The sequence below is a fragment of the Panthera uncia genome, assembly GCF_023721935.1.
Source record: "Panthera uncia isolate 11264 chromosome E2 unlocalized genomic scaffold, Puncia_PCG_1.0 HiC_scaffold_20, whole genome shotgun sequence".
NCBI lineage: Eukaryota > Metazoa > Chordata > Mammalia > Carnivora > Felidae > Panthera > Panthera uncia.
The window spans coordinates 19,222,503-19,244,904 of NW_026057589.1; the positions used below are offsets into that span (position 1 = coordinate 19,222,503).

The window sequence follows — 22,402 nt, forward strand, 5'->3', positions numbered from 1 at the left end:
AGGAAAGCAGGAAAAGCATCGTAAGAAAGAAGAAGGATGTGGGATGAGGGTTACAGAGTGCACTCGCACTGCCTGAGGCATAGTGAGCTGTCATTGTCAGTCAGGAGGAAAGACCAAAGCCACGTTTCCATCCACCCTGGGCGGAAAAATTATTGATGTTTAATCATCTGCCATAAATGGGCTGCTCAGACTCCACCAATGTCCAAAAAAGAAAAAGCCTTTGGATTCCAAAAGACATCCTTCCACCTTCCGTGTGTTCCTGGATTCTAAGCCCGAGGGCCTTGCTGTCTCCATGGGAACCCGGGGACTTGAGGAGGCAGACATCTCCCCGGCAGGGTTCCAAGGCTGTCTTCACCCTTTGGGCAAATCCACGGCCCAATGGCTTTTCTTTTGTTTCACCTGCTTGTAAATGCCAGATACCCTGATGCTCCTTAAACGTGATGCCAGGTGGTGCGCATGGTGGGGCTGTTTCTAGAACCCAACAGCCATCGATCTTGCCAGTTCACTGTCCGGTGAGACGGCATGTTACCAGGGGCCAAACGCGGCCCTAGTAGGAAATCTGAACCGACACCAGGGAGAACCCATTCCACCAAGAACAAACAGATGAAACCGAACACCACACGAAACTAGGAAAGAAGACGGTAGTGACCGTTTCTGGTTTCTCCCATGATTTCTCATTTATCGCGTGATTATTCCTTCCCTCATTCACATGCGCACAGGATGGTGGTAACAGGTACCAGCTGGGTAAGAAGATCCCGCATTGGGGAGGGAAAAAACCCTAAAATTTAAACAAGCTTAACGCATTCCAGTTAATATTATTTTTTGCAAGTTAATCGCTGGCATTTGGATTTAGCTAAACCACGTTTGGCCAGCTCATGGAAGACCATTCTTCCCTGGGAACCTAGCTGGAAAGCTGCTGTGATAATATGTATGTGCCGCTCTTATGCCTGGTACACAGTCAAGATTCCAAAGTCTGTTTATGTGTTTACTGTGAACCTGCCTCCTGGCTCCCCAGTGGCATCTACATGAGCAGCACCAAGCGTGCGGTTAGGTCTGTCTGTATACCCTCTCACTGAAGCCCACAGAGGATCCCTATTTATGGGAGAAGAAACCGAGTCTCACCGAGGAGCCAAGGTCGCATAACTCACGAGGGGTGAAACCAGGACTGGAAACGCGGTCCCCCCGCCCCAAAGCTGTGCTTTCCTCCCTTCCCGACCAATCCTGTGAGGGGCTTCTGATCTGTTTAATTAAGAAAAGTGACCATTGCTCGCTGAGATGCTGAAAGCGTTTTTCACTGGTTGGACCTTTGAGATGTAAATGTTCCGTTTTATTAATGTCAGTGTTTCTGTTTTGTTTTGTCTCCCTCCTGCGCTCTCCATTCAATCCCTCAGAACACAAACTTGACTACCCAGGAGCATGAGAACATCATTGTGGTAAGTCTCTCCGGACCCTTCTCCCTCTGTCCACCTCTTGGGGCCCACAGTCCTTCCCCCCCCCCACCCCGATCTGAGTGCATTCTCGGAAGCACGTGTGATCTACCAGCATGGCGACCTTACTCAGTTTTGTCTTTTCTGTCAAGCCAGACGAGTCTGCTTCCTGCCTTTGCACATTTCAGAGCCCCAATTGATTGGGGAAGGGGGATGTAATTATCAGTCGTTGAGGTTTGTGGCAAATGTGTCTTAATCGCCTCCTCCTTCCCGAGTGTGCCGCAGGGAGTTGAAGGCAGGAGATGGCAGACAGTGTATAATGTATTCAGAGGCATAACCCTATTAGCTGAAAGGTAAGCATTCTCTTTCTTGCCCCAGGACAGATCTCCTAATTAATCCACAAATAGAACCTGGATTTAATTCCCTCTGATACGCAAAGTGGGGTAATATTTTCTAGGACTTGACTGTGATGTAAGCATCTTTGGCGTAAAATCTCTTCCTGGGTGATTTTAAGCTATGAAGTGTGACTCTCACTAGAGAGAAGAGAGAAATGAGGTTGCACCTGCCGGATGCCAAGCACCGATCTGTGTATTTGAATCTGTGCATAACTAAGACCGTTCCTGTTCCCGAGACGTTCATCGTCTGTTGTAGGAAGACACGTAGATCACTGCACAAATAGAGGCTTGTAGTATAGAGAGTGGAGTGATAAGCTCACCCGGGAGAGAAGCCACTGTGCTTCTTGGAGACAGCGATGTCTGAGTTGGGTTTTGAGGGATCAGTAGGAGCTTGCCAGATGAGGGGCTCCTGGGTGGCTCGTTCGGTTCAGCGTCTGACTCTTGATTTCGGCTCCGGTCATGATGTCACAGTTGTGGGACCGGGCCCCACATCAGGCTCTGTGCTGAGCGTGAAGCCTGCTTCAGATTCTCTCTCTCCCTCTCTCTCTGCCCCTCCCCTACTCACACGTGTGATGACCGTCCACTCAGCCTCTGTCAAAATAAGTAAACTTAGTAACAATACATTAAAAAAAAAAAAAAAAAAGGAGTTTGCCAGATGGCAAGACAGAGTAAAGCAGAGTAAAGGCCTTCCTGAGAGACTAAATAAAATGTGCACAGAGACGTAAAACAACATGCTCTATTCTGGAAACATCAGCTTTGCTGGAGCATACAGCCTAAGGAAGTAGGGAAGCAGAACTTGAAACAGAAGTGGGAGGCCAAGCTTGGTGTGCACAGAAAGGACATTCGCCTGGGCCAGAGGTCCTGTGGCTGCAGCCTTTGAAATAAGGACAGCATGCCAGACTCGGTGCCCCTCTGAATTATGGTTTCATGGGCCCTCCCCCTTGGCGCTGGCAGGCCCCGCCTGGAGAATCCCCTTCCTCACTCCAGCTGGGTCTTGTGGGCACCCAAAGAGGTGAGGCCTAGACTGTTTATTGTGGAGAATAAAGGCAGCAGCTTCTGTGCAGCCCCAGCTAGTATCTGGCACACTCAGTGGGTATTTGCTAAAAATGTAGAGTTTTTTTTTTTATTTTCCTGTGCTCCACCCTGACCACTCATTGCCTTCTCTCGCCAGAACAGGGGGGGATGTCGACCTGGGCACCCCCCCCCCCCCCCCCCCCCCTACCACCACCTTTCTCTGGCATATTATTAACTAATAAACTCGTTGAAAAAACACTCGTCAACATGTAAGTGCAAGTATGTGCCGAAAACTCTGTGCCACAGGCTCAGTGCCACCATTGAGGGATTTACCGTGTGCTGGGAGAACCCGGCAGGTCAACAGACAATCAAGAAATAACATGGTCGGGGGTTGAGATTTGTTTGGAGTGTTAGTGGGACACAGAGGGCAGGCACCTGACATCCTCTGCCAGTGAGGGTATTGGGAGGAGGATGACGGAGGGCTTCTAGGAGGAGGTGAGCAAACCGGATCTTAAAGGATGGGTAGGCAGTCCAGGCAGAGGGCCCAGCACGAGAAAGGCAGAGCAGGGAGGCGCTGGCTGGAGGAGAAGCAGGCAGGGACCTGGGCGCCGGGGAAGGAGCCGGTGTCTTCCTCTCCCTGCTGGCGATAACTATGGGTCCCACTTCAGCCCTGGAAGAAGGGTGAGGGCTTTGGACTGGGGACGAGCCTGGGAAAAGAATTTTGATCTGAGAGATGCAGGCTGCTTTTACCCAGCTAATTTGGCTGGGCTGACCCCTTAATTGGGCTGGGCTAAGCTCCCCTGCTCAGCAGGCATGCCTGAGAACAGAGGAGAATGTGATCTGTGGTCTGACCCCCAGCCCTGCGTTTTACAGCCTGCCTCTCAGTGTTCTTTGTCACCAGCGCCCTTATCATTATTGGGAAGTCTCCTTTCGTTCCAGAGATTACATTATCTGATTTGACCCGTGGGCAATTAGTTTTCTCCCACTGGGGCTTGGTATTTTTTTATGTGATCGTTTTCATAAACACTCTCACGAGTAACTTGAGTTGGTCTTACTCGGTCCATCTGGGGTCAGGCATCTGTGCAGTAGGTAGGTGTTGACTGGAGCTGGCACGTCACTGGACGCGCGTCGACCCCCAGTCCGAACCGCAACTGGGGTCCCACGTGCTAGTGAGGAGTGGAGGCTTGGAGCTGAATGTGAGCTCACGCTCAGAGCTGGTGCAGACCCTGGGCCCGCCCCATACGAGCTGTGACCTTGGGCAAGTAACGGGAGGACTTCTGCTTTTATTTTGTTTTATTTTATTTTATTTTATTTTATTTTATTTTATTTTATTTCTTTTTTTTTTTTTAATTTTTTTTTCAACGTTTTTTATTTATTTTTGGGACAGAGAGAGACAGAGCATGAACGGGGGAGGGTCAGAGAGAGAGGGAGACACAGAATCGGAAACAGGCTCCAGGCTCCGAGCCATCAGCCCAGAGCCCGACGCGGGGCTCGAACTCACGGACCGCGAGATCGTGACCTGGCTGAAGTCGGACGCTTAACCGACTGCGCCACCCAGGCGCCCCTTATTTTATTTCATTTTATGGGGAGCCTGGGTGGCTCAGTCGGTGAAGCGTCTGACTTTGGCTCAGGGCGTGATCTCACGGTTCGTGAGTTCGAGCCCCGTGTCAGGCTCTGGGCTGACAGCTCGGAGCCTGGAGCCTGCTTCAGATTCTGTGTTTCCCTCTCTCTCTCTCTCTCTCTGACCCTCTCCTGCTCACACTCTGTCTCTCTCTCTCTCTCTCAAAAATAAACATGAAAAAATTTATTTTATTTTATTTTAAATATTGTTATTTTTTTATTTTTCTTTAACATTTATTCATTTTTGAGAGACAGAGACAGAGCATGAGTGGGGGAAGGGCGGAGAGAGAGAGGGAGACACGGAATCCTAAGCAGGCTCCAGGCTCTGAGCTGTCAGCCCAGAGCCCGATGCAGGGCTCGAACGCATAAACTGTGAGATCGTGACTGGAGCCAAAGTCGGATGCTTCACCAGCTGAGCCACCCAGGCGCCCCTAAAATATTATTTAAAAATACCTTTGCAAATATTCCATGAGTATAATTTCATTAAAAAAAGAAGAAGAAAGGAAAGGATTTCACTCCATCCCAGTGTCCTCTTCAGAGACGGCACCTGGGATTTTCGGGTGACAGCAAACCCACACAGACAAACAGGGTTGTGGCTTTGTGTGTTTAGCATTAATGATGTGATGCTACACGTGTTGTCTCAGAGATGCTTTTGAGTCCTTTCATGCTTATCTGCCACAAGGTTTCTGGCCTCAGTACTAGTGAAATTTGGGGACGGATCTTTCCTTGTGAGGTTCCTGTCCTCCGTGGCCTCAACCCACTAGATGCCCGTAGCCCTTCCCGGTCGTGATGATCAAAAATGTGTCTCCGGACATGCCAACATCCCTTGGGAGGCAGAGTCAACCCTGGTTGAGAACCACTGGCCCACCCCGTCCTTTCTTTCTACTGGCTCTAGAATATTTTTATTTAACCAGATGGCCATTCAGATCACTTTCAGCTAACTTGACATAGTAAGCCTCAGTCTCCTCATCTGTGAAATGGGTATGGCAACAATGCCTTTCTTCCAGGGCTGCTGGGAAGAGTCAGTGAGCTAATGTTCCTGACATGCTCAGCGGAGGACTAGGTTTATGGAAAGAGTCCACAGAAATCTAAGCGCTTTTGATTAATCATACCTTTTGAAATGATCATAACTCTGTGACCAGGGCAGGCCTTGTAGCCTCCCTGACCCTCTGTCTCTTCATCTGTACGAAAGGAAATAACTCCCGCTTGACCTCACAGAGTTGTGATGAGGATCGAATGAGGTAATAGCCGTGGAGGCACAGAGCCCACACCTCACGCCCACTCTGGGCACTTAAATCCTTTCCACTCCTTTATTCCTTGACTCGTTCCCGAGAAAGAGGGGCCTGGCACGATTGAAGAGCTTCAGCCTTGCCTGTGGTACCTCCTCCCGGAGCCGGTCCAAGAGCAGGGTGTGGGGAGCAGGGGCATCCGGGGGGCACGGGGGCAGGCACAGGAGAGCCCCCACATAGCAGGCTGAGCACTGAACTTCTGGAAATGAGAGCAGAGCCAGAACCGTGGGCTGAGATCACGCTGGTGGTTTCGTTGTCTTTCGCTGCCCCGTTTCTCCTTCAGTGTGATGATTCCTGTCACCAGACAGGGCTGTTTATTTCCCGGTCGTGTGGAGGGCCGGGACTGAGAAGTCGCGTGGTGAATAGCTTAGCCTCCTGAGTCACCAACATGGGTTCACACTCTGGCTCCACCGTGTTCTGACTGTGCCACCTCGGGCAGCAGACTCAATCTCTGGGAAAAAAGGCAAGACCCACACCCACCTCCCAGCACCCGGTGAAGATCGCCATGGGCACGGTCAGCACAGAGCCCAGCACGGGGGCTACCCAGAACGGCACCTGCTGCTGTGGGTATTACTGTTGGTCTGTGACCGTTGTCGGTCGGCGGTTTGTGGTCCGTGTGGCTGGGGTGGGGGAGACCGTGACAAGATGACGGGCTCAGCCTCGCGGTCAGTGAGGTGCCCACCTACCCTGCCCCACACTGCCTGGGAGAACTTTCTGCCCTGGTGGAGGTATTCACTGGCTTCGTGTGACTACTGAGCCCTTGAAACATGGTTCACGCAACTGGGGAACTGCATTTTTTATTTTATTTCACTTAAAATCATTAATTTTATGTCAGTTAAAGTCTGAGTGGTCACGTGTGGCTAGTGGCTACTGTTAGACCGTGCGGCCCTAGGCAGATAAGACCCGGGGCCTAATCACCAGCCGTTTGCCAACCTGGCTCGTGGTGCCACCAAGGAGAACCTCAGTGTCAGAGACTAACTCGTTCACAGAGGTGCGTTCACATAGCTGGCCGAGTAACTGCCATCTTTTATTGGCCTCCAGTTACACTGCCTCTCCCTGATGGTCCCAGGCCAAGCGGAAGACCTTGCTGAGAGGTCCCTCCGCATGTCCAGAGGCGCTGCTGCAGGGAACAGATCAAGGAGACCCTGTGAACCCAAGCAGGCGGGGTCGGAGCTGTGGGAGTCGGTGACGGGGAGAGCGTGTCCTCACAGAGCCCTCCTGGGAGTCGGGCCGGATCGCTCCGCCCCTCCTTGCCACTGTGTCCAGTGCAGCCCAAGACAGCCCCCCAGTGATGGTGGCCATGGCCTGCTGCGTTCCAGGCCATCGGGTTTATCCTGAGGCCGAGACTCCAAAGCTTCTAGAGTTTTCTCTCATCAGATCCGCCCAACAACCCAGTGAATAGGTGACTCTAGTTCTCCCCATTTACAGGCCCGAAGAGGTCGAGTTGCCCACTCAGGGTCACACGGCCTCGCAGTCTTGGTGCTGGGTCCTGGGTCCCCTGTTTCCTAATCTTGTGCCCAGTGTGGCAAATAAGAAAATGAGTGGACCTCACATAGACATTAACCTTCCAGTAACTAACGTTTATGGAGACCTGGCCTTATTTCAGACTCCGTGAGAGGTATTATAACAGGGGCTCCTTAACTGGGGACTCTTTTGTCTCCTGTGGGGCATTTGGCAGTGTCTGGACACATTTTCTCCCGTGGTTCCAATATCTTATTTGAGGTTTAGCAAAACCATTAAAACAGAAATTATGAAAAAAATAAAAATAAAGAATAAAAATTAAAAAACAAATTATGAAAGGGGAAGAAAAATCACGAATCACACACCATTCAGGCCATGGGAACCTTGTCCAGGAATGGCAGTGGGAACCGGTAAGAATTGGACAGCTCGCCTAAGAAGGCCTGGGGGAGGGGTGCGCCTGGGTGGGTCAGTCGGTTAAGTGTCCGAGTTCAGTTCGGCTCCAGTCATGATCTCACGGTTCATGGGTTAGAGCCCCGCATCGGGCTCTGTGCTGATGGCTCAGAGCCTGGAGCCTGCTTCAGATTCAGTGTCTCCCTCGCTCTCTGCCCCTCCCCTTCTCGTGCTCTGTCTCTCTCTCTCTCAAAAATGAATAGATGTTAAAAAAAAATAAATTTTTTAAAGACTTGGTGGGAAATGAACTCAAGGGGCATGAGATATTCAAACTCCCTTAATATAAAACCAAAGTGTGCCCGGAGACTTTCACCGTCACAGCCGGCTGAGGGTTGCTCCTGGCATCCAGCGGGTTGAGCACAAGGATGCTGCAGAATGTCCTGCAAAGGGCGGGGTCGACCAGCCCCAGATGACAGTTATCAGCACCTCCCGCCCGCTTTTCCACTGACTCTCTCTGCTCCGCTTTCCAGGCGGGAACTCGGGCGTTAAAAGAGACAAAATAGCTTGTTCGAACAGTTATAGAGCCACAAGTGCCACAACTAGAACTGCACCCAGGACTCTGCCCCCAGTGCCTGGGCTCATAACCGCTCAACTGTCCTGCCCCGTAGGCGGGGACTGTTGATCTGAGGGGGACGTGCATGGACGTCAGCAGGTCACCAAACCCCTAAAGCTACCTGCGTCGTCGTAGGTGTGTATTTTTCCGAGGCGGGGGATCAGCCCAGACTTTTTATCAGTTTCTCAGTGGGTGCCGTGAGCCCCCCCGCCCCCCCCGCCAGGTAGGAGTTCCTCCTAGAGATTCCAACTGACATTTGTTCGTTGTCTTCTAGGCGATTGCTCCTTTGCTGGAAAACAACCATCCACCGCCAGATCTCTGTGAATTCTTTTGCAAGGTATGGCGTCCCTGAAGGAGGGCTGCGTTTGCAGGAGGCATCCTGCCTCCGAGTGCGTGCTGGGGTCGGCTTGGTGCAATTTGCTGAAAACCCAGGCTTCCCCGACCTGGGTCAGGGCCCCACATGGACCCAGAAGGCAAGCCAGGCAACCTTCTCTTAGAGTTACAGCTCTCTGTCTCTGCCACACAGGTGATCAGGAAGGCCCAGAGTCCAAACCGGTGGGTCGGGGAGGAGCGTCCGGCTTTTCTCTGGACTGTCTTTGTAGCTGTCTTGGGAGAAATGTGTAGCAGGTTTTCTGGGTTCCTGACGTCAGAGCTGGTTTATTATTAGCCCCGGCTCCTCTGAGCACCGGCTGGCCCACAGTGGGGCACGGCCATGGGGCTTTTCCTGAACAGGGAAAGCAGGCAGGGGCACGCCAGGTTAGCTGGGGGGAGCCACAGAGCGGGACATCCACTTCCGCGGACCCAGTGCCAGGCTCGCAGTGGGATTTACACGGAACACGCCCAGGGCATGTCGGGGACCAATCATCCGTCACTCTGAAAGCACACTTCAGTAGTCCGGGGACTGAACCAGCATGCAATCCTGGTTTGTTCTTTGCTGTATGATTTTTTTTTTTTTTTTTTTTTTTTAATGTAACGAGTTGATGTCTTTGGAGAGATGCAGGGCCTAGGTTTGCTGCTTCCCCGGCGCTCCCCCGTCTTGCACCTGCTGACTCACCCTCCTCGTGCTCCCTCCCTCCCTTGCTTCTTCCACAGCCCCGTGGTGTCCTCAGGGGGCGTGGACTGTGTCCACCAGTGAGCCGAGCACGCGGCATGGCCAAGCGGGCACCTGGGAGGCTCAGTGGTTTCTGGAGGGAAGGGGATGGAAAACACACTCTCTCTGTGTGCTTGAGAGACACAGGATTGCCTTATCCTCTCTGGCCTCATCTCTCCGTCAGGAGACCTTTTCCAGCAACCCACAGAGCAGAGGGTGGACCCAGCCTGCTGGCCCGCAGTGCCCGGAGCGCGTTCTCAATGCACGTGTGTGGCATGTGGCAGGGTGTGCCCTCCGGGCCCAGCGGGTGAGCACCTGTGCGTGTGTGCACACAAGCATTTGCTGCACGGGCATCGGGCTCCTGTGCAAAATGGAGGCCCCCTCCTCCCCGGGGGCCATGGTGAGGCTGGAGACAACTATCAGGCCTTCTCTGCCCCCCAGTGCTTGAGGGCCACGCGCCCCAAGCAGGGTGGGGTCAGATGACCCAGTGTGTGGGCCCCCGAGAGGGTGGTCAGCTGCTCCCTTACCTGTCTCAGCCGATCATCTCTCTCAGTAGTTTGTCCGATTTAATCCAAATCTCTTTGTTCTGCTCTCAGGCTGTACAGCTTCTCCCAGAGTTCGTGGTTTTCAAACCACGGTGGTTCTAGAACACTGGACCTCTGTTCAAAGCACATCATACCTGAGGGTTCCCAGGTAGCACAGTTTGAAAAATAGTGAGGTGGAAAAAACCATTCTTTCTGGCATTTTCTGATAGAACTCCTACTGGTCCTATACAGAAGGCAGCCTGCCCTTTGGAGCGAGGGCTCCCAGCCCCTGGGGCCTGTGAGCCTTCAGGCTATTTTCCCTCTGGGGGGGGGGGCGGTCCAGCCTCTGTGCCTCACCCACCAGGAAGCCTTGCCAGAGGGGGGAACCTGAGGGGAACAAAGCCACCCCCACTGGGTCCACTCTGGGCCAGCTCACTGGACTTGCCCGGGCAGCCTCACCTACCAGACTTTGAAGCCAGGACCCCACGATCTGAAGAAAGTTTATTTATCTTGGGTTTCCCAGGAAAGCCCTGATTTCTCATATCCCAAACTCAGCACCTACAGGCCTGGGCAGGTTATAAATGTGTCGGGAGGGATGGGGCCTGGTTTGTTCCACCTGAAGGTCTTCAGTTTTCATTTGAAACACAAAACACCACCGTGACGAAATTAAAACACATCTGAGAGGGGCATTTGGCCTCACACTGCTGCCAGCTTATTAAAACCAACAACCGAAAAGCCACAGAGCTTTCAAGATTCTGGTGTCCAAACACTGAGACCCCTGGTGTTCTTGCCCCTGGGTTTCAAGACACTCCTCTGTCACACCATGCACTCTGAATCTTGGTGCTGTGAAAGCGGCACTGTATTAAATAAGGATTGTGTCCAGAGCTGACACCTGTCTATACTATCTAAAACAGCCTCGGATTTTAAGATCAAAACAAAAAGCAAACAAAAGATCCCTTCCTCACTTTTCTTACTGCAAAAAGAAAAAAAAAAAAGACCAAAAGCCGTGCACCAGTATTGATCAAGGGAATACAGGCATCAGTGCTGGGCTCCCTGCCCCTGAGCCCTGCTAGGAGCCACAGACCAGGCCCGATCAGCCCTGGCTGGGCCCTGCCAGCTCGGCACTGACCGTGTCCTTCTGTCTCCCCAGCACTGCAGAGAGCGGCCCCGGTCCATGGTGGTCATCGAAGTGTTCACGCCCGTGGTCCAGAGAATCCTCAAGCATAACATGGTGAGTTCCCCTGACCACCCCCCGCCGGCCCCAGACTGCAAAGCCAGTCTTTTCTTTCCCTTTTCCCCAAAGATTTGGGGAACGGGGTTGGCTGTCCTGGCCTGATCACCAGGGACTGGGGTTGGGATTCTGTCTAAGTTGGGGTGTTAACACAGCCTGTCGTCCTCGGCCATATTTTATTTTCTCTTAAGGCAACAAGAAGGACCTTTTCACAGTAAAAATAACCAAAATAGTGTGTCTGGGGGAGAAGAGAGAAGTTTCCGTGTGTAGAATCAGAAATAAGGTCTACAGATGCTCGGCCCTCAAGAAGGGGGAGCAGAACCCCTCACTTCCTCAGTGGGGGCTGGGCTGTCCATAATGGTGTCCTTCCTGATGCACAGTGTGGAAGGGGGAGAAGGAGTGACTTTGTGATGGAGAAAGGGGACAGTCACGGCCATGGCCAGGCAGTCAGGGTCATCAGCAGCAGTGACAAGTCATGTGAGGGCGTGCACCCTGGCTGTGATGTGAGGGGAGGGGCACCGTGCTGCTGAAGAGAAGCAGCGAGAAACGAGGGCCAGTGTCCAATGTGCCTTACCGAGCCAGCCCCCAGCCTGGACTCAGGTCCCCTGGGTGACGTGGAGGCATCTGTGTGCTGTGGCACTAAATCACTTGCAGCGTACCCATGACTCCTGCCCCCCCCCCACCTGTCAAGACTTAGCATGCGAAAACAACTGTGGAAAGGGGCAACCTACAGTTCACAAGTAGCCTTCCTGTCTCCACACCGTATCCCTAACCCCAGTCCGGATGGCAGCGTAGGGCACAGGTGCAGTTCCTCATCCCGCACCTGCGGCAGACATCATTAATCGATTACAGCACTCTTCGCGCAGAGCCCAGAGGTAGCTTCAGAATCTATCCCAACACAACATTCCCGGCAGACACTGGCAACTGAACTGTGTTGGCACGGTGTGAATTGCGTTCACCATTTTCTGCCCTGAGCAATCACATACCATAATTGAATTGTTGCTTATTTCTGAGATCCTCCTTGATTTGAGATAAATGCACTTCTAGTTTTCTGAACCCAGGGGAGAGAGATACTCCGTCCAGTTCTTTCTCCAGGACCAACAGAGAAATCTCCATGGTGGTGGGGGGCCGGGGGGAGGGAGCATGGGTTTCTGCCCTGATTGGAGCTTTTATGGTTTCAAGGGCACTCTCTAACTTCAAGCTTCTGAGAGGAAAAGATTTCTGATTGTTAACTTTAAAATCACCGTGCATGTGGCGTGAGGTGAGGGTTGCACCCCTTCAGAATCCAGAGCAGAGGTTCTGGGGTTTCCTTTGCAAAGGACTTCTCTTTCACAACTTGTCAGTGACAGCCAAACCCCCAGGGCATACTTGTCTGGGCCCATGCCTTCTCGGGACGTAAACATTTCTACGTGTTCCATGGTAGTCAGTAGTCTGTTTAATAAGAGTTCTTATGGGACATCCGACTTCCAAGGGGAAAAAGTCAAAATTCAGGCAGCCTCCCACAGCTTAACCATACAACGTCTCCCTTATATTTGGTTAGTTATGGGCTTAGAGTGTTGACCATGTAATAATTTTCTGGATAAGATTCAGAATAGCTCCAGGGCAAATCCAGAATTTATAGCATCTGTTGTGGCCTGGCAGAGATCAGGGACCTTCGGGCATGAATCCTCACTTCAGTTTTTACAAACTCCCCAAGGGATCCTCGCGTCTGGGGATGCCATAAAGCTTTGCAGGCCCGCTCTGCTCTTGGTATCTACTAATTACACGCTCTGAACTCTGTCAGAAGAGAACTATAGACAGGACAGAGGGGGGTTCTCTTTCTGCAGAACAGATGTGTGGTGAACAGTGATGGTGGCTAATGCTAGGCATGGGAAGTATGGTGGGCCTTTCAGGCCCCTTTAATGCTCCCTGAAGCTGATTTACTAGCCATGGGCCAGATGCTCGGCTGGAGCTGGGGCTCTCGGCTGGTGTGGGGCGTCTCGTCACTGGCCTGCCACCAGCCACGTGTCTGTCAGCATAGCATGAGCAGTGACTTCTCTTCACCCCATCAAGGAGGCATTTGAACACTGGGGAAATGGAGAAAACCATACACCACAGAGGTGTTCTGGGATCTCGGGGCTTCCCTTATCCTCAGAGCGCGTCTTCCACAAATATATCACATGCCCCGTTTCATGGATGCGTAAATTGAACCTTAGAGAAGAGTCTTAGAGTGTTACTCACTGGACTGAGATAAAAATTAGATACAAATGGAAGCAGTCCTCTAGAATGTTCTCCTAGAGATTCTAAGCCTGTTAAACTGTATCCTCAAGAATGAATGTGGTCCCTGTGCCCACATGCCATTCATTGGAGTGTTCTTGTGGCAAGGGAAGCAAGATGTGGCTGTGGTCCCTAGTGGACCACTGAGTGACCAGACCAGATTCCAAGAGGAACATTTTTGGCTTTTCCGTAGAGGTAAAATGTCGCTCACCCATATGTCGAAAGGCCATCAGACCCTTCTGTAAGGTTTATTTCCAAGAAAATGACCTTGACTGTCCAGACATCTACTCTCGAAGATAAGGACAGTTGCCTTTAGTAGGGTTGGGTTGAAGCAGTGTTCCTAGACTCATAAGCCCTCAGAAGTGGAAGCGGGCATAGAGATGGGTTATTACAACCCTCAGAGACGATCACGTCCTGAGAGGGGTGGGTCAGCCCAAGGCCACACAGCTTTCCTGTCACCCTTTTCCAGGGCGTCAGGGGACTTTAGACGTCTTCCTCAATTTGGAAGCACAGTCAAGCTCCAGGCTTCTCTTCACTCAGGGGCCTCATCTAGCCCGATGTCCTGTGTGTGTGCCTGGGACTGTGTGTGTGTGTGTGTGTGTGTGTGTGCCTGTGTGTGTATGTGTTTGCACACGAGTATGTATGTTCCTTCGGACCTTTCCCCGTGGTTCCTTCTGCCCTCCTCGTGTAAGGGCACAATCGTGGTAGGAGAATGGCAGAAGACGAACCCCCTCATTGTCCTGAGGACCCTAATTCAGCCTCTTTAATCCAGGTGAAGACGCAGCTCTAGAAGCTTCCTCGTGTGGGCGGGCAGGAGGGCGCGGGAGGGACGTGTTCTACTCGGAGCTTTCAGGAGGGCCGGCGGGATCAGTTGGATCTGTGAAGACAGTCTCGCTGTTTTACCTGAAATTAGATGCTGATCCAGTGACGTCTTATTGAACGGGTTCCACCGAGTGGGGGCAGGAGGAGGGCGGAGGAGTTTGGAGATGTGACTCTTCCCTCGGATGTCTTCCCGGTCCCCCTCGTCACCACATCGACTTGCCCCCCCCCCCCCCCCCCCCGCCCGCGACTGTTCAAAACCCAACCCACGGGTTTAGAAGTCCACGAACAAAGCTGCGGGCGGGAGCGCCGCCCCCCTCCCCCCCCATTCCACCACCACCCGGACCCCTGCCCGTGACCCTGGGAGTGGAGGCAGCGCCCTCTCCCGGTGGACGTTTCTCCTCTCCGACAAGTCCCTGAGCCAGGGGCCACCGAGATGACCCCGACCCCCCCCCCCCTCAGCTGCACTGGGTCACCCGCCCCGTGGGGGTGCCGTGTCGGGGAAGCCTAGCGGGCCCAGGCGTCCCCTGGAGTCGCGCTCTGAAGCAGGCGGGAGCCCTCGGCCTCGCTCCGCGCCCCGCAATTAGGCGACCGCTGAGCGGAGATGCCGGGGCTCGGGCCGGGCCGCAGACGGAGATGTCACCCCGGGGCCTCGTCCTGACGTCAAGCGGATTTACCTCCCCTCCCCCTCCCCCCACCCGCACCCCTTTCGCACGGACCCCCCCCCGCCACACGCCACACGCCAGCCCCCTGTCTCCCCACCCGCTCGCCATCCAGGGCGCACACCTCCCGTCCCGGGCCACGGCCCTGACACACGTACACCGCACGTCTCCCACACACGTCCTCCCACGCCCCACGTCTCATGCCATGCGCGCGCACGCGCACACACACACACACACACACACACCTCTTCCCACACCCCACGTCTCACTTACACCCACCCCCACACCCCACGTCTCTCTCACACACACACAGCTCCTCCCACACCTCCTATCACACACACACCTCCTCCCATATCCCACATTTCACACACACAAACACACCTCCTACACCCCGCGTGTCTCTCACACAGACACGCCATTACCTGTCCAGCCAGCCTTTCTCCGAGCTTGTCCGTCTACTTTCATCGGCCTTTGTGATTCCGTGTGCCATTTGTACAGCCAAATGACAAGATCATCAAATGCTCCTTAAGTATTTCCTGGAGCCCAGTGGGCAGCTGGGGTCAGCCTAGAGCAGCCCTGGACTGGGGACCCTCTTCACCCCGGGGCCACGTCTGGTTCTTGGACCTCCTTCCTACCCTCTTGCTCAGGAGAAGGAACAGGTGTCTTTTCGTTGCTGATGTCTGGGGACACGCAGAGTTGCATCTGTCCAGTGCTTCCTTTACGCCCTGCGTGCCCCGGGAAGTCCCAAAGCCCTCCCCCGAAACCGATGGGCCTAGATTGCGTATCCCCTGACTTTGCTGTGTTGAGTGAGCTGAGCTAACAGCTCACAGAAAGCAGGGGTCCCAGAAACAACGAGAGGGGGCTCCTGGGGACGAGTCTCTGGCTCCCCCAAGGGTTGCGGGGGGCCCAGCCCAACACCCGCAGGCCCCCTCCCAGGGGTGCAGAAGGGAAGCCCCGGCTGGACTGTCTTCTGAGCACGTCTGTGCGGCACGCCGACCCCTGTCCTAGCACGGGCTGGGCCGGTGCCGTGCCCATGAGTTCGCCACAAGTCCCAGAAGAGCCTTCACTGTCAGGACATTTGCTCACCTCCACGGGCGGCCATCAAAGGGGGTGCACGAGAGGGTGACGAGGCCAGCCTCCTGAAGTGAAAAACGTGTGCTGGGAAGAGGAGTTGGCTGGTGTCTCGCCATTGCCTTCGACACCGGCGGTGGTGGGCCGAGCAGGGTCCCCCTGCCCCTTCCGGGCCCCCGGCCCCCTCCGCAGCGTGCCCAGCTTCTCCTTCCGCTCTCTCCGCAGGACTTCGGGAAGTGCCCACGACTGAGGCTGTTTACTCAGGAGTACATCCTTGCCTTGAACGAGCTCAACGCGGGGATGGAGGTGGTGAAGAAGTTCATCCAGAGGTGGGTCTCCCAGCGGGACCCCCGCCCTGCCGTGCCTGCCAGCCGGCCTTCCTCTCCACCCCAGAGCTGCGCGTCCGCTGACGCCCCCAGGGAAGCCGGGGGTGTATCTGGGCCCTGAGCATCCGTGTTCTCTGGCAGTCTCCGGCATTTACCAGCTCCGTGACATTGAGCCAGTTGCCGTACCGCTCTGGTCCCGTTCACGCCGCGACCCATAGGAGTTGTTGTGTAATTAAAGATGATGTAATATGTGAGGAAGCCCCTAGCGCAGTACCTGGCGCTCGGTAGGAAGTCAGGAAATGGCAATGGTCTTAAATAATAGGATTATTTCCGTGGGTCCACCTTGGGTCTAGAAGTACTGAGTGTGTAAGGAGACAATACCCCTGAGGCCCTGCAGAGCCATCACTGGGGACTTGCACAGCCACCTCCCCAACTTGGGCAAGAGGAAGCCGGAGATGCTGGTTCTTACTCCCTTCCAGTGTTTCGGGGGAGTGGGGTTGCTTTTTCTTTGACTTTTAAATTTTTTCTCTGTGCCTTGGTTTCCTCCTCTGTAAACTGAGAACCAGAGTGGGCGCTTCGCCCAGTTCATGTGCAGACCCCGTGAGCTAATCCACGTAAACGCCAAGAACTGTGCGGATGTGACGAAAATGTTCGCGATAGTTGTCCTCACTCCTCTCATCATTTAAGAAAATCAAAGCAGCCTGTTTAAGCCGGTTTCGAAACTATGCATTCCCTAAATAGACTCACCTAGAATTCACAAAGAATTTCTAAACCCAAGTGAAGTGTCCTTCTGGAGGAACCCTGGTGGCTTCAGGGTCCCTTTATCAGGACCCAGTTATGGTTTGTGAAATTTTTTCAGGTTAGGCCTCTCTTACCTCCGGGGGCCACAGTGATTTTCCAGGAATGTTATGGGTGTTATTCCCAGACACCGAACAGCCCTGGGAGAGGGGTATTAGCCTCATTTTACAGATAAGAAAACTGAGGCACAGAGATAACCATGATAAATAACTATAGCTAGCATCCAGGGAGGACTTAGCAAATGTGTCCCAGACACCGTGCTGGGCCAGGGTGACTGTAATAATTTTTCTTTCAAAGCAGGCCACTTTTGGGAGTGATATGCAGTATCACGAATGATTATTCCAGAACCCCCAGGCACAGACATGACTGTCTCGGGACGTAGGACTGCCATATACTGAGTCTTCCCGTGGGTTAGAAAAACTGGGTCCTTGTAACCCACTGAAGAGGAGGCCACGTCCCCGTTTTATAGCTAAGCACATGGAGAGTGGAAAGCGCGAGTGATTTGCCAAGGCTGCTTAGTTGGACTTGAACCCAGGCACCCTGGGTCTCGAGCCTGTGGCCTGGAGCTTGGCCCTCTGCTGCCTGCGCCTGGCAGAGCCAGGACCCGGCACAGGGCTTGGGCCATCCCCTCCCCCGCCCCCGCCCCCGCCTCCCTGCGTGGGCATTCCCGCTGCAGCCGCCAGCTCACCCTGCCCCCTGCTCTCTTCCAGCATGCACGGCCCCACGGGGCACTGCCCCCACCCCCGGGTCCTGCCCAACCTGGTGGCCGTGTGCCTGGCTGCCATCTACTCCTGCTACGAAGAGTTCATCAACAGGTCAGTCGCCACCACCAGGAGAGCCTGCAGGGCTGGGGGGGCACGCTTCCACCCGCGGATGGGGACACTGAAGGGCCGGGTCGCCAGGGAGGGCGGCCTGTACCTGACCCGGCCGGGGACGTGGGGTGGCGTTCGCCGGGACTGCCTCCCGTTGTTTGCCAGACCCAGAACCCACCAGGACCTGGGGACGTTACCGGAAAAGCAAACACTGTGAATCAACATTGGCAACTGCAAGGCTGTTGTGTTGACTTGGCCTCAGGAACAAGTGTTTTATTCTGAAGGTTTCTCACCGCCTGGCACATCTGGCACGCTGAGGCTCGTGTGTGTGAGAGAGAGAGTGTGCACACAGGTGCGGCGTGCGTGAGGGGTCGTGTTGGGTGTGTGCGCACGTGCACGTGAGTGTGTGCATGTGTGTGCCCAAGGGCTGGCAGTAGTTTTCTCCCTTTGCCTTTGTAAACACGGGATTTCATTTTGCCCAGGGTCTGCGTGTGTTTCCCGAGCGTCTGTGTGTGTGAGACAGTGTCAGATGCTGCTGGGGGGATAACGTGCAGTGGTCAGGATCGAGCCGGATGGAGTCAGGCTGTGAGAACACGAAAACAGAGCCCATGTGGTAGAGAAGGACTGGAAAAAGGCACGATAGGGCACTGCCTTGGGTCCTCCGGGGTGTGGGTGGAGCAGCTTATGAGGGAGGCAGCCCTAGGAGCTCAGGGAGGGGACCCGAGGACAGCGGTGGAGTCTGATGACCATTGCAGACACCCGTGCGTTCCCCACTGGGACTTCCCGGGAGACTGCGTGGAACACGTCTCACGGTCATTCCCCTGAGAGATGATGGTGCTGTGGTGGTTACTTACCGCTTCCATTCTTCCCTGGTTGAGGCTCGCTCTTGGGATGCACAGTGACGCAGATGCCGTGAGTTTGTATAGAGCTTTATACAGTGACCTCTCGGGTCGTTGGAGAGGATATGATGTGCAGGACCAGGTGGCATCTGTTGTAGCTCCCCCGTCCAGTTGTTCAGGTGGTACACTGCACGATTCCAAGGACACCAAACTAGGCCTAGCTAGAGCTGGGGACATAGCAGGAATATATTTCAGCCCCTAAAGAGAAGACAGTGGAGGGACACCTGGGTGGCTCAGTCGGTTAAGTGTCTGGCTCGAGTGTGGCTCAGGTCATAACCTCGCAGTCGTGGAATCGAGCCCTGCATCGGCTCCACAGTGAGCGTGGAGCCTGCTTTGGATCCTCTCTCTCTCTCTCTCTCTCTCTCTCTCTCTCTCTCTCTCCCCCCCCCTCTCTCTCTCTCTTTCAAAATATACAAATAAACATTTTGAAAAGTTGAAAGAGAAGAAGGTGGAGCATTCTGAGACACTGAAAATCTGGACAAGTGAGGCTTGTAAAACAACCAGTGTACTTTGAGCTCCTGGGGAAGGGGCCACAAACACTTAATAAGGGAATATTTTCTTATGACAGGGCCTAAGAAGGGAGGATTTCTATTTTTCATGTCCTTAGCCCTAGGTTCTGATATTCAAAGGGGACCTGTCCAATCTTGACTCATTTCCCTGTTCAGAAGGAGGTGATAGTGTCCCTGGGGCCAGAACAGGAAGATGTCATGCCGGTCAGTCCCAAGTGCTTGTTCTGTGCCTACAGCGTGTTATGTTAGAAGCAAAACACACACACACACACACACACACACACACACACACACACACACACACGGGAGATCAAAGGGTAGTGCATGGCTTGGACAGCGGACACCTATCCTAAGCATCCTTGTGCACATGGACGGTCTCCCACCCTTGACCTCCACACTGTAGTTCTGGAGCCGATCTGAGTGCATCGCCAACTCGGGCCACCCTAGGAAGCAGGAAGAGACTACTAGGAGGGTCACACACTCCCAGGCTCCTTTTCCTCCAAAGGCCCGTGACTCATCTCGGCCTCCCTGAGCCCACGCGGCAGATGCCTGGCCTGGAATTGGGAGGAGGCAGGAGCAAGAGCAGGAAACAGCACCTCCCAGAATTTTCCCTCTGTGTCCTCGAAGCTCTGCTCGGGTGCCTCAGCCTTCGTCTCTCTTGTCCACTCAGCCCTCGTTTAGTGACCGCTCATCACGCGCCAGGTGCCACAGGCACCTAGGTGAACCAGCTAGACGGAGCCCTTGCCCTTTCAGAGCAGACAGTGTAGCGGGAGACGGAGGAGGAGGGAGGGAGGGAGGGAGGGAGCGAGCGAGCGAGCGAGCAGTCATGGTACACCTTGGTCAGGGCTGCGATGATGGAAGCCAGAGGCATAATTAACATGGTCTGTGGCGGGGAATCTGAACCCTGGCTGCTATCAGTCAGCTGGGGAAGGTTTACACAATCAGAACATAAACGTAGCACGCATATACCCTATAACCCAACTCCGTATAGCTTTTGGCATATCCACCAGAAGACACGTACGAGAATGTTCTGGCGGCATTATTTGTAACTGCTCCTCACTCAGATCTGCCTCACCCTCCTCTCCAGTGTCCTTCAACAGTAGGATGGTTGGACGTTTGGGGTGTGTTCACACAGAGGAACGCTAGAGAGTGGCAAGAATGGATGAACCAGAACAAGCAAACTGTGAATGAATCGCACAAATGCAGAACTGACCAAAAGAGGCCAGATCCGAAAGATACATACGGTGCGATTCTTTTTCCTGGAACTTCAAGAAGAGGCAAAAGGAATCTGTGGTGATAGAGGCCAGGAGAATGGCCACCTTTGGGGTGGGGAGTTAGAGGAAGGGCATGAGAGAAACCTCTGGGTTCCTGGAAGTGTTTCACATCTTGCTCTAGGTCAGTGGTTTGAGAACCATTTGAGACCGGGAGCCGTCTTGATGCCCCAGGGGTATCTGGCAGTGTCTGGAGACATTGGGGGCTCCCATGACTTGGGCCGGAGTTGGGGTGCTGGGTGTATCCAGCGGGTAGAAGTCAGGAATGCTGCTCAGCATACTCCCACGTGTAGGATGCCCCTCCTCCCCCCGCCCCAGGAAACAATCTGGCCCCGAATGTCAGTGGTACCAAGGGGGAGGAGTCCCGATCTGGTGGCCGGTGGGAACGTGGGGAAGTTCACGAAGCCCTGCACCTGAGGTTTACGTACTTGACCGTACCGTATTTTGGTCACGCCCAGGGTGTGCCGGAGCCCTGCTGCGTTTGGAAGCACATCGCTTCCCAGCCCCGTACTCAGTGGTGGCACCTTGGTGGTTTGGAGTTAGTCCTGATGGGAGCATTCACACTGGCAGATGCCACAATCAGGGTTCCCTTTTCCTGGCAAGTTGTTGTTGCACGTTTACAAGCATATGGGTCATAAAAAAGAAAAAAAAAAGGGGGGGGGGTGCCTGGGCCCCATCGCTGTAATTTTGATTTAATTGGGATGGCCCTGGCATTGTTTATTTCTTGTTGTTTTTTTAATTTTAAACTTCGCAGGCAAGTCGAGTGTGTGGCCAGAGCAGAGAACCCCTGCTCTAGGGGCAGGTGAGGGAGGGATCCCTCGGAGAGGTGATCTTTAAGTTGAGAGCTCCTGGCTGCCAGCAAGGCAGGAGGCAGGACAAGCTGATCCAGGCAGAGAAAACAGCATGTGCAAAGGCCTGGTGGTGCAGATAGGGTTGGCATTAGTCACCTTTTCCATCTGTGGTCCTTAAACACCTGTCTCAGAATCCCCAGGCTGCTTCCTGAAAATGCAGACTCCTGGACACAGCATTTTCAAGTTGGGCCCAGGAATTTGCATTCTTGGCAGAGTCCGTAGGTGATTCGCTCCTTGATGAAGGCCACTGCAGGGGAGGAAGGGAGGGAAACGGTGTGACGAGCAGAGAGGAAAAGAGAAACAAAGGGGAAACTGGAGAGAACGGCCAGGCCAGGCCGAGCTGCTCCTGGGGGTTGTGATAAAATGCAGATTCAGATTCAGCAGGTCCCAGGCGGGGCCTGAGACTGCTTGCCTAACGGCCTCGCAGTAAGGCTGAGGCTGCTACTTGGGGACCACACTTGGAGTGGCAGAGCTGGCCCTCTGTTTGGGTGGGGGGGTGTTCATTCTCAGAGCCCTGGGGTCTCCGATAGGATTTAAGTAGAGAAGGGACTTGACGAGATGTCAGTTTCCCAGGTCCCCCCTGGCTGCTGCACAGAGGATGGACTGGAGGGGGCAAACTTGGCCGTGGGCGGATCACAACCAGGGGCCCAGGGAGGAGGCCTGGGGAGGGCGAGGTGGGTCCCAGCCCCCAGCTCAAAGCGGCCCAGCCCCCTTGGAGCCTGGAGTAGTTTCCTGTTAGTCCCTCCAGGAAGTCACCACAAGGCCTGCGGTGCTGCGAGGTCTTTCCTGGGCTCAGGTCCATCCCACCCTTGGCGGTCAGTCCCTGGAAGATAAAGCCCTGTGGGTCTGTCCACAGCGCTCTTGGTGGGTACATGATGTACTCACTGAAGAACAGACAACTTGACCCAGGTTAGCATAGCTTGCTGGAAAATCACCCGCTCTGAGCCAAACAGCCTTGAAAATCCACTCCTAAATCCCAGCAAAGGCAAACACAGGGAAATGGAGTGTTGAGTATTTGGGTAGCAAATTAGCTCTGAGCCCATGGAGACAGTTACACAGCCCACCCCCCCCCCC

The 22,402-nt window shown here is 54.0% G+C and overlaps 1 protein-coding gene across 2 annotated transcripts in view; it reads left to right on the forward strand.

Annotated features, from left to right (window-relative positions):
* CMIP (c-Maf inducing protein) overlaps positions 1 to 22,402 on the forward strand; it is a 230,840-nt gene that overhangs the window by 182,842 nt on the left and 25,596 nt on the right. For both annotated transcript variants that reach the window (XM_049622507.1, XM_049622506.1), the window contains exons 5-9: positions 1,392 to 1,433; positions 8,484 to 8,546; positions 10,974 to 11,054; positions 16,088 to 16,191; positions 17,697 to 17,801. In XM_049622507.1, the coding sequence (XP_049478464.1) occupies positions 1,392 to 1,433; positions 8,484 to 8,546; positions 10,974 to 11,054; positions 16,088 to 16,191; positions 17,697 to 17,801 (395 nt within the window). The remainder of the gene's footprint in view (positions 1 to 1,391; positions 1,434 to 8,483; positions 8,547 to 10,973; positions 11,055 to 16,087; positions 16,192 to 17,696; positions 17,802 to 22,402) is intronic.